General features: G+C 51.0%; 1 protein-coding gene across 1 annotated transcript in view; it reads left to right on the forward strand.

Annotated features, from left to right (window-relative positions):
• The window catches only part of STK4 (serine/threonine kinase 4), a 92806-nt gene extending 84036 nt beyond the window's left edge, over nucleotides 1-8770 (forward strand). Inside the window, exon 11 of the mRNA XM_059407085.1 lies at nucleotides 4686-8770. Within this exon, the coding sequence (XP_059263068.1) occupies nucleotides 4686-4844 (159 nt within the window). The 3' untranslated portion in view covers nucleotides 4845-8770. The remainder of the gene's footprint in view (nucleotides 1-4685) is intronic.
• The last annotated feature ends 6448 nt before the right edge of the window (nucleotides 8771-15218 follow it).

Consider the following 15218-nt stretch of genomic DNA (forward strand, 5'->3'; position numbering starts at 1 on the left):
GAATGTTGAGAGGAATAGAAACTCTCTGAGGGCAGGACTCACTTCCTGGGTCCCCTCTGCATCTCACCCGGAGCCCTGTTGCACGCGGTGGTGCTCAGGAAGCTTGCTCCTTGGTTTCCGTGGCTTCCATTATTATTTGGCTGGGAACAAAGGGCGGTTTATTCTTTCCCTCAACCAGTTTAACACATAGTGTAGTGAACAAGACAAAGTCACTGCCCTCGTAGAACTTTCGTCCTAGTAAGAGACACAGCAAGTAAAAGAAAAGTCAAAATGATTGATTACAAGGTGCCGTGATCATTTTGAAGGAAGTAGACTAGGGGCTGAGAGACCAAGGCATGGAGGGGAGGCGACCTTTCTAGAGAAGATGCTCAGGGAGGGCTTGCTCAGATTCTCTGAGGAGCTGCCCTGTGAGCTAAGGCCTAAAGGATAAGGAAGAGCTGGCGACGAACCATCCAGGCAAGGATCATCACTGTGTAGCCACTGAAGCCAGAAAGAGTGGTTTGTTTGAGGATTTGAAGTAAAGGGTGGCTACAGGGTCCTGAGCCAAGGGGACAGTGGCAGGTGATGAAGTTCGTGGGGACAGTGGGACCAGAGATGGAGGGCCTCCGTAGCCCTGGTGCACTATTGGATTTTATTCTAAGTGCAGCAGGAGACATAGGGGGATGTGATCTGGTTCATTTCTGTATTTTTAATTATGCTTGTGGCTGTGAGATGCTGGCAGCCTGGACTGAAGGGTTGGATTCGAGTTATGTCCATGTTTTAGAGATGTGGGCAGGGGTGGTGAGGGGAAGGAAGAATCAGGGATGATTCTGGGCACCTGGTGGAATGGCGGTACCACTCCTGAGATGGGGCAGACCGGATGTGAGAACTGGTTTGGGGGTGAGGGAATGGATTAAGGTGCTGGATTTCCATGAGCTGATCCAGGGCCCCCGTGTGCAGTAGGATCTGTCCCTGGATGCATGAGCCTGGTGTGCAGAGGAGAATGCTGCTATGGAGCCGTACTGTGTGGGAGTCGTGGCACAGAGAGGATGTGTAAATGCCCGGGGGCAGATAAGGTCCTGAAAGGTGTACTTCCTGCTGCTACCATAAACAGCTCAACTGTTTATGGTAGCACATTTGCTCCTTCAGAAAGCTGGCTCGCAGAACCGGAGCACCCCAGGTGCTCCACTGCAAGGTATCCATTTGAAATATATTTATGCTCCCAAGGACCAGGAAGGTGAGATGCTACTTTTAGCGCCACGGAACCATTCTCTGAGCTTGTTTACAGAAAAATCCATATCTGGAGTGTGACCGACGCATTAGCGGTGACTGGCTGGCTGTGTCCTAATGGGCCAGGTGTAACATAAGCCCAGAGCCTTAGAGCAAGTAAAGTAGTTTGAAGGTGGCGGAGGTACAGCAAGGCTGCTCGTCGTTGCCTCCAGATTCGATCAAGGGCGGAAGGGCTGCAAGGAAATTGGACACCTAGAAGCCGACCGGAGACAGGCAGCACTTACTTTATGAGAGTTTGGCTGTGAGGAGAACAAGGAGGTTGTAGAATGATGGTCATCAGACTTGAGGAATTACCAGAAACACTCGAGTAGCTTCTTTAGCAAGCAGAATCCTCACCTCCCGAAGAGTGAGTGTGAGTGAGTCGCTCGTGACTTCTAACCTTTAACTGGTGATTCCGATGCTCATGATCCATGGGTCCTACAGAAAGAAACACTGAGTCTCAGAAGACCTGAGGTCATCTTGGCAGCCCGCCAAGGGTGGCAGCCGGAGGTGGGGGTGGGGGTGGGCGTGGAGGCATGGCGGGTGGGTGGGGGGGTAGGGTCTTGTCTGAAGCTGCAGAACAAGCCCGAGAGCCAGGGCCGCTCCCCTGACCTTGATGTCTTCATCTTGCAGTGACGCTTCGTCCCGATGGAAGGTGAAGGGGCCTCCCAACTCCCAGCTCCCCTCCCTTCGCTGGGGTTTTCTTTCCTTTCCCCGGCACCCTCTCCTGTAAGAGTAACCTTCTGATTTACCGAGTTCATTCTCCAGTGTCTGTCTCGCCTCCTAAAATGCAAGCTTCACAAGGGCAGTGATATTTGGTTTTTGGTTCTCTCATCCTGGGTGCCTTAGGCAGCGCCTGGCCCATGGTAGGTGTTGAGTGCATATTTGACGGGTGTGCGGATGAAAAATATTTTGTTAAACTATAAATAAGTTAACAGATGTTGTAGGAAAATGCCGACCCTTACACATTGTTAGCCCAAAATAGAGTAGAATATTTTCTTTTTTACTTGTGTGATTCTGGCTTGGATCAGAACAGTATGTTTATGGGAGATTCATTAGAGACTTTTCAAAATATTAATAATAACAGCAGTAGTAATGACAGCAACAATAGCAGGTATTAGTAACTGTGGTGGTGAGTCCGGCTTATGGAATACTTACTGTCTGTGAAATGCATACCCCATGACGTTCTGCGCTGAAAACATCACACCCGTTACCCCACCTGGTCCTCGTGAGAGCCGAGAATGGCGGAACCAGGGTCTCTTCTCCAGAGGAGGACACGAGGCTCAGAGGTGAAGTCACTCATCCAGGGTCGCACAGCCACTAGAGACATACCATCTGGGATCTTAAAGATTAATACCTCAACTCCCAGTAACACTCGGTGTTAGGTTTGGGGCAATTTCTTTTTGGAGGAGGAACTGACAAGGCTAAAAATGAGGCGAGCATTGCTCTTTGGAGTTCCCAGCCCAGAACACCCTCCAGCTGGTCTGAAACCCAGGCTGGAAAGGAGATGTGGTTTTACGGGTGCAGCTTTCCAGCATCCCACCCCCTCGGCTCTGCATTCCCACATCACAAAGAGCCTTTCGTCTTGAACTGTTGGGCTTTTCTTGCTTCTCAGACCACCTCCCTGAAGCAGGCCAAGGCAAATTCCTGCGGCGGCGACGGGGCACTGAACCATCCCTGGGGAGGCCACAGTAGCCCTTCCCCTCGGTCGCACCCCGCCCTGGAGAGGAAGGGCCGACAGAGGCTCCTTCACCCGCTTCCCACCACTGCTGAGGCCTCAGGAAGGGGCCGGGGGACACAGTGACTCCGTAAATGTCTCTCCAAAGATGTGAGTGGGCCTTTGAGTTCTTGGAACACTGCACCTATTAGACTGGTTTAAGCTCACAGAGTTAATCACCACCTGCCGTGGACAAGGGCGGCTTTCATTCCCACCCCTGCCAGCCAGGACAGGCCTTGCTCGGACTCAGTGACACTCCATACACGGCGGCGAAACCCCTCGCCCCACAGCAGCAGTCATGGGGTGAACACGAGCACAGCCCTGGGCTCTGTAAAGAGAGAGGCTCGTGACCTGCGCTGCCGTCTTTCAGCACACGCTCAGCAGGCGTGTGCCAGCATCTCGACGGCCACGATCTCATTTAATTCTCATGATGAGCCCCGAGAGGCAGGGTTGTCGTACTTCCATAGGGGAGGACAGCCTGAAGAGACGGGTGACTTGCCAGAGTCCCCTAGCGCTTGCAAGAGGCAGAGCCGTGTTTTCATTACAGATTGAGTCGGTTCTCAAACCTGGGCTTTGCGCGTCTGCTCGTCTGTGATTCCAGTTAGGGGCAAGAACTCTGGAGCCTCACCGCCTGGGTCTGAACAGTGATCCTGCCACTTTCTAGCCAGGAGACACTGGGCAGGTTACTTCCCTGCCCTCTTCCTTGTTCCTCTGAAACACAGAGATAATAATATATGCAAATCATAGGGTTGTTGCCAGGATTAAGTGGATGGATGTGTGTAGAGCATAGAGTATGCGGCACACAGAAAGCACTGTGTAAGTGCTGACTCTTAGTTTATGCATCATGTCCTGCTGTTCCCCCTGGATGATGGAAACTTAATCGCAGAGGTTTCCAACTGTCCCTCCCACTCCCCACCCAAGGCTTATGTCTCGTTCTCGAGATGCTTGTGTAGGTAACGCGTACAAGCACTTCCGGGGTGCCTGGTATATGGTTAGCACCTGGAAAGTGTTAGTGATGACCAGTGTGGCCATACCTAAGTCACTGGGGTCGGTGGAGGGGGACAGCATCTGATCCTCAGTGAGCATCCACTCTCCCTGGCTTGGGACCCAGACAGAGACACAGTCACCATCCAGAGGCTCGTCTCCCGGGTAGGACAAGAACTAGGGGCAAGCATTATTTTGCGTACACCAAGAGGCTGTTACTTTTTTTAAAAAATATTTTGTTTATTTATTTGACAGAGAGAGATCACAAGTAGGCAGAGAGGCAGGCAGAGAGAGAGAGAGGAGGAAGCAGGCTCCCTGCGGAGCAGAGAGCCCAATGTAGGGCTCGATCCTGGGATCCTGAGATCACGACCTCAGCCAAAGGCAGAGGCCAAACCCACTGAGCCACCCAGGCGCCCCATGGCTGTTACTTTAATGCCCTAACAATGCATTGATAACGTAATTCACTGAAAGGGTAGGAGAGATGAAAATATTACTGGTTAAGTTCTTGGTCAAGGTAGAGTAAATCAGAGAAATTAGCGCTTAGAACTTGTCCAGGGATAAATTGTGTCCAAAGAGCTTGGGGCGTACCATTTGCGAATGAATTGTCACTTTCCAACCGCCACCAGCCCCGGCTCTGGGAAGACCCTTCCCTTCCGGGTGCCCAGACAGCTTGGGCTTCTCGGCTGTTCTGTGTTGACCTGGGCTTTGTCGTGACCATCCTTTCCACTTCTTCTAGCTTAAGAGTTGGACAGTGGAGGACCTTCAGAAGAGGCTCCTGGCTCTCGACCCCATGATGGAGCAAGAGATTGAAGAGATCCGACAGAAGTACCAGTCCAAGAGGCAGCCTATCCTGGACGCCATTGAGGCTAAGAAACGGCGGCAACAAAACTTCTGAGGGAGGGAGGCCCGGCATGCCTGCCCGCACCCCAGCTTCGGTGACGCCGGGCCGCTCGCCGCTCGGGCTCGCCCGCCGACGCTCCTGCCCCGTCGTCCCTCCACAAGCACCTTCACCTTCGTGAACTCAGGACGTGCGCCGGTGGGAAGGGCTGTCTGCCGTCAGCGTGCTGCCTCCCGTATGTATTTAAATTGGTCAGTTAGAGTATCTCAAAGGATTTGTATCGGCGCTTTTAACTCAGAGTTTTAAACCCCAGGAACAGAGACTCCAGGATGTGATAGCTGGGAAAGTGTTACTTGTGGTCTTGACTTTCTTCTCCCAATAGCTTTCAATTGTTATTTCTGGAAGACTTTTAAAAAATATATAAATATGCACATATATATAAATTATAACTGGATTCCCCACCGAGTGTGGTGGCATCTCTGTACAGGTACAGTTTTAAACAGTTGGCCTCTTTTCTGTAAGATTATGGTACTGTGGGACAGGAGGGCAGGGGACGCCGGGAGGCTGTCGGGGCCACTCCGCTCCCAGGACCCAAGCTCACCCTTCTGCAGGGCTGCATTTAAAAATTTAGGTTTAGGCCAGTTCTTCCCCAGGATTTCAGCCTTGTGTGGGTCATCTCTGGCTTCTGGAGCTGTGGACCACGTCCGAGGGACAGCCTTGAGAGTCTGTGTTTACTTCTTGAGTCCCAGGAGAAGCCTGGCATCCTCTTTGCAAACGGCCCCTTGTGGCTTCAATGCCTTTCATCCATCTGCGCTCTCCCGACCGCCTCGAGCCACAGCACAGATACTGCCCAGTGCCTTAAGAGGAGACGTGACCCAGTGCGGGGACGGGCCTGCCAGGACCTCTCCACACACACGGGGCTGTGTGCAGTCCACAGAGGGGAAGTTGTGTCCAGAGTCCTCGCTGTTCATGCGAAGATCGCACGGGGCACCTTGCTCCACATTCCTTACAGACAGGGGTAGAGGGCATTGTTTTTGTGATCACATTCCAATATGTGACTGTTTTCCTTTTGATTTTATTGCTGAGGGGTCTGGAAAGGATACATGAATATCAGACTGAGACCTGTTCCCCAGGAGAGCTCTGTCCGGGCCCGTGTAATGCCAGGGCTGGACGGGACCCCAGGCATCGTCTGGCCTGACTGAGGCTCGGAGAGGGGAAGTGACAGGGTGACCAAATCACAAAGCAAATTGAAGTAAGAGGTGGGACGAGACCATCGCTCCTCACTCCTGGGCCACTGAGCCAAGCGTTCCCTTTCCCAGGGGGAGAAACCGGTGTCAGTTTGGGTTAAGTTGTCCCGGGGCACCCTACCAAGGGTGACTTGCTCGTACTTGGTCTCAACAGTGGGTGACTGGCTAAGATGGGCCCCCAGGGAAAGCCAGACGGTTCGGGCTCAACCAGTCCGTGACTCTGCAGCCTCTGCCAGACAGCAGTCTGCACCACGCAGGTGATCTGGGCCTCGAGCAGATCAGAGGGCTTCACAAAAACACAGCACTGAGCCATCCCTCTGTAGCACTGGCTTGAGGCCACGTGGCGTGTAGTCACACGGCAAAGAGGAGACAGCAAAGAAAGGCATATGTCTGCTTATTTTTTAATGTCTCTTCGCCTCAGGTGGGGAGCTCTGACTGGGCTGCACCTAAAGATAGTGTAATTTGACTCCATAATTGCTTTTGCTTCCCAAACCTAGGAATCAATGGAATGGCAGGGAATGCTCCTCTCTCTCCGCTGGCCAGATCCTGGTCTTTGCAATTAAAGCCGGTTTTTAAAAATATAAGAGGCCGTGGTTGGTCCGCAGGGTTTGGCCAGTTAGGCAGTTATGTGGCAGCTACAGAGAACAGAGGATCCCACTAGAAGGATCGACGGCAGCTAGCATTCACTGACCACTTAGTATATGCCCGGCACTGAGCTGGGTCGGTGCGCTTTTTATCGATGTCCGATCCAAACCTCACCACAACTCCGTAAGCTAAGTACTTGATCTCCGCCCCACAAGTGAAGGAGTAAGTTCAGAAAGAAAAAGGCAATGTGTCCCTCGGGGCTGTTAGGGCTAGTGAGTGGCAGAATCAGGATTCGTGGCATCACCATGTGCGGCCAGTATTTACAGGGAAGAGGAAAATCACAAATCTTTAAAATGAAGTGACTACCTTTTCTTGCACAGAAGAGAGAACTCCAACTGGCAGTTTTAGGTTGGGAAATGGCTGAGTTAGTTGTCAAGTCTGACAGCCAAGTGAGTCCCACCAACCTCAGCGCGGAGCGTGTATTCCCCCACACCATCTGCTGCGCTCGTGAGCAGGCCTGCCTCAGCCTCTTCCATTTTAGAAAGGACTTTGCACTTGGCCAGACAGGATGGGAAGTGCCCATTTTTTCCTTCCTAAGCTAGAGCCAAGTAAAAGTTTTTCCCCCGTAAATGTTCTTGGGTCATGAATCTTGATCCGGACTTGATTCTGTTCCAGGCCTGTGTGCGCCCGCCCATGCGGGCCCAGTACAGAACACCGCTCCCCAGTCTCACTGGACAGGGCCTCTGGCCAGGAGTCCATTTCTTTGGCGCAGGTCCATTTCCTGACACAGTGCCTTTGCGTCCTGGTGATGGACAAGCAGCGGGGCGAGTCTGGTTGTCTTTCCCGGGAGCACTGGCTTCCGGAGAAGTCCGAGAGCTCTCCTTGAGCCTTGAGCTTCAGCATCTGTGACTTGAGCTCCCGGGGAACCCTGTGGCCCTCACCTCTTCTCTCCTTTTAAGAAACAATGACCCCCACCTAATTGTGTCTTTTAAAAAATCTCAGATTCTCTAAGGATATCTTGATGGCTTCCCCATCAGTAATTCCGAAGCAGATTTCTAGTTTTCTTTTTCCTTTGTCCTTTCTCCCAAGCACCAGCTGGATGGATGGACAGATAGATGGATGGATGGATGGATGGATGGATGGATGTTTGGCTGGCTGGCTGGCTAGACCGATGGATAGATAGGACCAGTACACTGAAGTGATTTAAGAGCTATAGCTTTGAGTCCTTGACACTGTATATTCTGACCCAGGAAACAATTCTTTAGCAGCTGCCAGATGCCAGAGACTTATTGTACCATTAAATTTCAATAGCTCTTACCAATAGCAGAAATGAGAGCAGTGACATCACTCTAGCTCCTACAGATATTAAAAGGCTAAGAACAATGTCATGAAGAACTCTGTGCTAATAAATTGAGCAACTTAAACAAAATGGACAGATTCCCTGAAAGATACAAAACACCAAAGCTCACTCCATAGATAATTTGAATCTCCCTCTATTCAAACTTAATAGCTCTGGGACATCTAGGTATTATGGTCCTCCTTTTACAGAGAAGGAAACTGAGGCTCAGAGAGGCGAAGTCTATTGCTCAAGGTCGTGCAGCTAAAATACGGCAGAGCTTGGATTCCAGGGCAGGTCTTCTGATTCCGATGCTAGTGCCCTTCCCAGCAGATACCACGTTGCCTCTTAAGATCGCAGCTCCTCAGCCTCCCGCCCCGTCCTTCCTTACACACTGTGTGTTTTCATCAGGGTTATATTCACTGTGTTTAGATTCTGTGTTCTTTTTTGTGTTTGGGGAAAAAAAAAAAATCTCTTCCACCAGCTTGCACTCGAACCAACTTGGAAAAAGCTTAAATGCTATTGCTGATGTACAACTTAAAAATGTGAAGTTTGTAGCTTTAACTTTTTGTAATGAAAACTAATAACACTGGCTGAAGTGCTGACTTGAAATGCTATTTTATAAAGTTCGGATGTAAATAATCCATCAAGGTCAGCAGTTTGTATATGTCTGAGAGACGGCTTCCTCCCGGCACCACCCCCCCTTTTTTAAATCCGAGGTGCTTCCTGTGTGCTTTTATGTTAGAATTTGTTGTTCTCCCTACTTCGTACACATTGCCACCTCTGTTTTAAATAAACTGTCCTTTGGAACACAAGACTTTCTTCTTTTTAAAAACGAGATCCCCATCTGTAGCCTGGATCATGGTGTTGTGAACCTTTGTGAACCTCTGTGGTGTGTTCATTCCAGAATCCAAAGCTGGGGGCGCAGAGGGTAGGGTAGGGAGAAGACTTTTGCTGGATGCCTGCTGGGTGCCAGGTCCTGAGCTGGTTGGCAGGGATGTAAAGACGAGCCAGGCGCAGTTCTTGCAGACCAGACCGGGCATTGGTCCAGCACATGAGCACCCACGGGTGCCCGCGGAGACGCCACGGTAGACGGAAGTGCACCACCGAGTGTGGACACAGGAGGGGGAGTGACAATGAATTCTGCCCGGGTGTCCCCCAAAGCTTTTCTGGAGGAGGTAATACATCCTGAACTTAAAAATGAGCCAGAGATGGCCAGGACAAGAAAGGGCAAGAAGTGAGAGCGAGCAGCCTCTGCTCAGGTCTGATGTGAGGGTCCGGGCACAGGGCCATCTGCGCTCCCTTCACCAGGTCTGTTGTGGCCTGGACCTGGGCCCGGTGCAGCCCCGCATTCCGAGGGAAGCTGCCCTCGTAGGGCCGATCCTTGTCCAGAAATACTTCCCTCTCCTGACCCTGGGTCCTCCCAAAGTTCGCTCCAGAGCAGCAAGAAATAGAGTGACACCGAAAATTAAGTGCGAGTCTCTTGAGTCACATCGCTCTTCCGTACTTGATGTAATAGTCTATTTGCGTATCTGTCACGCTGTTCTGTCCGCCTCTCTGGGAGTGGGGGGATGTGTGCTTTTGTCGCCTAGTTTACTCCCCGGTGGCCAGCGTCGATGACAGATGTTCCCCGTTGCTCAGACTGAGAACCTGGGGCCCAAAGGAGGGGAGGAGAGACGAAGTCAGTGCGCGTTGCCTGAGCGCTTCCTGCGTGGCGGACACGTGCCAGAGCCTTTCCGATGGTTTCGTCTTTCTGCACAGACCCTGAAGCATCCCAGAGATCGTGATTCTAATAGCGTGCAGGACGGCCCGCTGGGAGTGTTCTGGAGACGTGTCAAGACGGTTTCCTGGTGACCATGATCACCAGGTCCCCTCAGCGTTGAGCACACGGGTGCTTGGTGTGCTGCGGTGCGTTTGGGGACAGCTCTGCCCCTGCTCAACCCCACAGTCGAATCCCACGGGATGGTTACATTGGTGAAAGCTTGTTTATTAACCCCCGATGCTAAACCAGAGCTCACTTACATCTGAACACAAAGTACTTTGTACAGGTTTTGCTATTAGTTTTCCAAGAATGAATGCTGTGGAATGGAGGGACACTCGGGGTTCGCTTTGGGGCTTTCCCAAGAGCTGTCAGCCATGCGTGGGAGCACTGGTGACATTCAAGCCACTGATGCAAGATGACACACTGAGATCCGTTTAGATTTGTAGCTGTCCCACAGCCAGTCTGTGTCACATGTCACACTCACATCACAGCGAATGTGTGTCCTGTGTCACACTCACGGTGAGTGTGTCCTGTGTCACACTCACAGTGAGTTTGTGTCTTGTGTCACACTCAGGGTGAGTCTGTGTCACGTGTCACATGGCGAGTCTGTCACATGTCACACAATGACTGTCACATTCAAACGGCGAGTCTCATGTGTCACACTCAGGGCGAGTCTGTGTCACGTGTCACATGGCGAGTCTGTCACATGTCACACTCATAGCCAATCTGTCACGTGTAATGAATAAACAATCATTTCAGAGGCAGATGAAGGGCCACGAAGAAAATAAAACAGGAATGAGACTGAGCAATATGTCTACGTGTGCCGTGTGTGAGCGCGTGTGTGTGTTCAGGTACACACGTGTGTGCACACACACACAGGCAGAGGCACCTTTCCATAGTGATCCAGGCAGGTCTCTGAAGGGATGGCTTTGGAGGTGGGACCTGAATGACATGAAGGAGCCAGACAGGCAGAACACGAGGACAGTGCACAGCCCAGCCTGGAGGCACAGCAAGAACAAAGGCCCTGAGGCAAGGACAGACGTTGGGTCTGTTAGAAGGAGGGCTTCCGGGCCTGGAATGCAGCGCACAGAGGAGACAGCAGGTGGCAGTGAGAGGGAGGGGTAAGTGAAGATGCGTGTGCGGAGACTTGTGGTCGCTGGGGAGGGGTTCGAGTGCCATTCCTGATGAGACAGAATCATCAGAGGGACCCCCCATCACCCTGTGCCCTGTAAGGGGCGCCCACTCTCAGCCAGCATGTGGCCTTACAGACAATGCAGCCGAGGACCAAGGTCTGATATGTCCAGTCTGAGCTCAAACCCAGACCTCTTGACCCCGCCATTCATGCCGAGACCCCAACTGTGGCCCCAAGTACGAGAGTGAAGGTTTGCGATCTCCACCCATGCAGACCACTTCCCTCCCTCCGCTCAGAGTTGCTTTCCCATTCCCAAAGAGAACCAGAGCTCTGCTGGTTTCTGTTTCCTTCCTGTGCATTTCCAGTGTCCTTTCTAGCATTTATTATGCCAGGCATTTTCACATACGTTACCTCACTTGAACTTGGAATCAACACTGCGAGGTATAGGTGTCGTTCTATCAAGACAAGTGAAGAAACGGGCTCAGAGACGCAAAGAAACCCAACCAAGACCACGCAGCTTGTAAGTAGCTGGATTCGAGCACAAGTCCATCTGCCTCAGGGCCCATAGTCTTTCTTCTACACCACGCCATATTGCTCATGTTCTCCTATCCAATTCAAATAATTGTAGTAACTCCCGGCTCGAGAGTCCCTCCTCGTGACCTCTGTTGAACGCCAGGTCCACGGTGTTGGGTTTCTGTCGATTGTAACCGAAGGAGTCCTTACCCATCCAAGAAGGTAGGACAAGATGGGGGTGGGGAGGCTTTGGATACCAGCCTGAGCAGAGGATGGAGGTTGACCTTGAGACGTGGTTCTTGGAGATCAAAGGTCCAACCCAGGATCAGGCACTGGGTAAGTAGCAGGGCCAATGTTGAGGTGTGTGCTGCTCCCGCCCTTGAACTCGTGAATTTCCTGAAGCTTCTGAACCCACTCCTTTTCAGCAGGTTAGTCACCGGTCTACACCTGCCCTTGTCCTCCTCTTCTTTTCTAACAGAAAAGATTCTGGAAGACACTGCCCCTTTCATCTCAAAAGCTCCTGCCTTACAAGGTTAGCTTCTCAACTTACTTATTAAATTTCCTGGAGAATTCTTCCCACGCTCAGGCTCAGGTCCTGGCTGGCCTGGAATAGGAGGTCCAGTAGTCACCAAGGACCATCCCAAGGAGCTAGCACCTGAGGGCCATGTCCAGAACATGAGGAGAAATTCATAATAGGACCCCCACTTCAAAGCCATGCCTGGGGAGTTCAGTTTGTCACACAGAGTGGGAACAGTGGGATGTGGTGCCCGGGGAGTATAGCCCCGTATCAGGAGGCTCGAATCCCTGATGTGCCACTTTCTGGTCATCCCACTGTGAGCCACAGTGTCCTCAGCTGTCCAGAAATGATAATTATATTTCATTGTTGCTATTGTGATAAGTATATGAGATAATGGGCGTGAAATCACGCTATAAACTGAGCGCCACACGCGTGTGAAGGGTGGTTATTAGCTGGTAGGTCATCTTCACTCTGGGGAGCCTCAAGAAGTACTTCAGGAGGCAACCAGATTCCCTTCCACCCCCATTCTGCTATGACACCACTCTACTTGGCCCTTATTTAAGCTGAAAAGCTCTTCTCTAAACAGAGAAACTCAGGTATGACCTTGGACCTCCCTGGGTCTCCGTGTTTTGATCTACAATGTGGGGTTGGGAAGGGAGAAGATCTTACATTGGAGGAACGTGTCTCACTTACCAGGAAGTCTAGAAAATGCTCGATTCTTACATCAGCCAATTCGCATGATGGCTGCCATGTTCTCATAGACCCAACCCTCTGTCACAGTGGGATGATCCAGTACCTCATCCGGAACTGGGCCAGTCAGCATCTCTGACGCATGTTTTGGCCTGGAACTGGGAAGGAGTTCTGTGGTGGAGGCGCCACAAGATATGGAGTTGGGAGATGCTGTCTGCCCTGTGACAGAGTTAGCCAATGTCTGTCTGTCTCTTTCCTGGTTTCTGCTGCTGCCAAAGCCAAGCTGCCCGCCTCCCACTCCCACTGGGTAGTATTATAATAGATATTTGTTGGTTTTGCCCACCCAGGATCCCCTGCCCTCATTTTAATGAAGGCACCCCACTTTTTCTTTAGGAAACTACGCCTCCACCGTCTGTGTCCTGGGGAGACCATCTGTGGGAGTTCCTCTGTCCTTCCTCCAGCCTTGGAGTGGGCACATGACCCAAACTAGTCCAGCTAGACTCCATTCTCTGGGAATTTTTAGCTAGAGAAGTGTTGTCACTCGGGCATTTTAGCTGCAGGGCCCCTAACAAGGTGATCTGTGGGCTCTGAGCACCTCCATCCCCATGTTGCCTTCATTCCTTTCTCAAACCTGGTTGTTTAATTTGACTTTGACCTGATCTAGTATCTCTCCAATGCAGCCATTTTTTTTGCTCAAGTTTTCCAGAGTTGAACTCTCTGTTTTGTAACCAAAGTCTCCTAACTCATAGACAAATTGGAAGCAGAATCGAGTTCTACTCTACAGCCTCCAGGAAGTGTGGGGTATTAAAAAAACAATTGGGCTTTCCTGGGGCAAAACAGTGAAGTTGCGGCTGTGCCCCGGCCCTGGAGAGCAGCCCGTGGGATGCAGCAGCGGAGGGCTGTTCCCCGCATTGCTTGGTGTCATCTGACCACTGAGAATGAGGCTCTCAAAGAAAGGGCAGCTTCTGCCACAGTTCAATTTTAAAATTGAAGGAGATGAGGAATGCCCCGGCTGTGGGATAGAATGTTTTGTTTCAACTGCATAGAGTTATGTAAAGGGGGAGTCAACAAAACGAGCCCAAACATCGGCACGTGCATGTGTCGCAGGGGAGACACAGGATGAACCGTACAGCGTGTCTGTGACTGCGGTGAAGGAACCTCACGACTTGCAGCAGGGCTGAGATCTCCAAAAACCAAAGCTGGTAACTGACTGTTCAGGGTGCTGTGTGGCTTCTGAGCAGGGGGACGACCATACAGGGGATGTGGGAGAAACCCAGGGTGATCTCCAACACCGAGTGGAAAAATCCTGGACCTATACACAGCTACAGATACTGTTCGTTGATACCAGCCAAAATCTGGGGAATATTTGTGGGAAAGGATTTTTGCGGTGCCTGATGAAGGAAGGGGAAATGTAATGTTGGACCAGACTGATCTGGATACTGATGTGTGGATCGGGGAGTCTGCATTCTCGGCGCTGGCTCCAGAAGCTGGCTGGGTTCTGACCATTACTGGGTTGACTAAAGCAAACTTGGACCAAATGCTGGCCCGTGTGAAATGAAAATTTAAAGGCCCCAAATCCCTTGACATCATAGAGAGTAAGGGATTCAGAGATTTCTGAAGATAGGAATGCTGGATTGGATTTACTTTGTGCATCCTTCCCTCTGTGTGCCTCCCTGGACCCAGAAACGTCACCTTTGCGTTGAGGAAAGTCATCAGGTGGGCTTGGTGAAGGGTTCCCTGACCTCCAAGGGAAGGAAGAATGCAGAGTGTGGGAGGCCAGGTGTTGGCATTTAGGTGCCTCAGAAATGAAGTGAAAATGGTCATCATCATATTCTGGCAGGTTCTGAATGAGGTAGGATCTCTGCTGTAGGACCCTGAGAAGGTAAAACTGACCACCATTCTGACTTAATTGTATAACCAGTAAAACACAAGAAACAAAGCAAAACAAAGCAAAGCAAAGCAAAACAAAAATCGATCATCACCTAACATCTAGGCTTGAATTCATTTGTTGATCTAAAGTCCCTCGAATGAAGGATACACGACTTGCTCTTGGGGAAGGTTTCTGCTATGCTACTACCCGAGTGTAATGTAAACATTTTTCTTGCCTTCTCCAAAAGGCCCACGTGGCCATGGCCCCGTGCCCCATGCTAACTGGGTACTGAAGAAAGGGAAACATCCAGACTTTTCAGGGAGCACTGGATAAAGAACTTTGAGCTAATACCTATTTCTTGGGTCTGAGAGTCCCACCATACGTCCACCAATCCTGTGAAAAACAGTATTTTGGCCTTTGTCCCTACCACAGAGAGCTAGATCTCCTATCTCTGGGTGATAGTTGGAAAAGATCCCCACATTGGCTCCCTGACCCACAGAGGCACAATATAAAAGACCAACAGATCCAACTGAACGACTGTTCCGAAACAGAAAATTCAAAGCCATACCACAGCTTTGGGGAGCCTGCAGAGACAACCAAAGACCCTGGAGGGCGAGGACTCCCATCAAAACACCATTTGCTTCCCCATTTGGCCGGAGCAAAATCGGCTGGTCCTGGAGGATGGCAGTGGGCTGCTGTAATCAAACGGCAATTCTAACTTCCAAATGGCAATACAACCCTCGGTACAGTCCCTGGAGTTCAGAGGCATCCATTGGCTT

Source organism: Mustela nigripes, chromosome 7 (assembly GCF_022355385.1).
Source record: "Mustela nigripes isolate SB6536 chromosome 7, MUSNIG.SB6536, whole genome shotgun sequence".
NCBI classification, from domain to species: Eukaryota; Metazoa; Chordata; class Mammalia; order Carnivora; family Mustelidae; genus Mustela; species Mustela nigripes.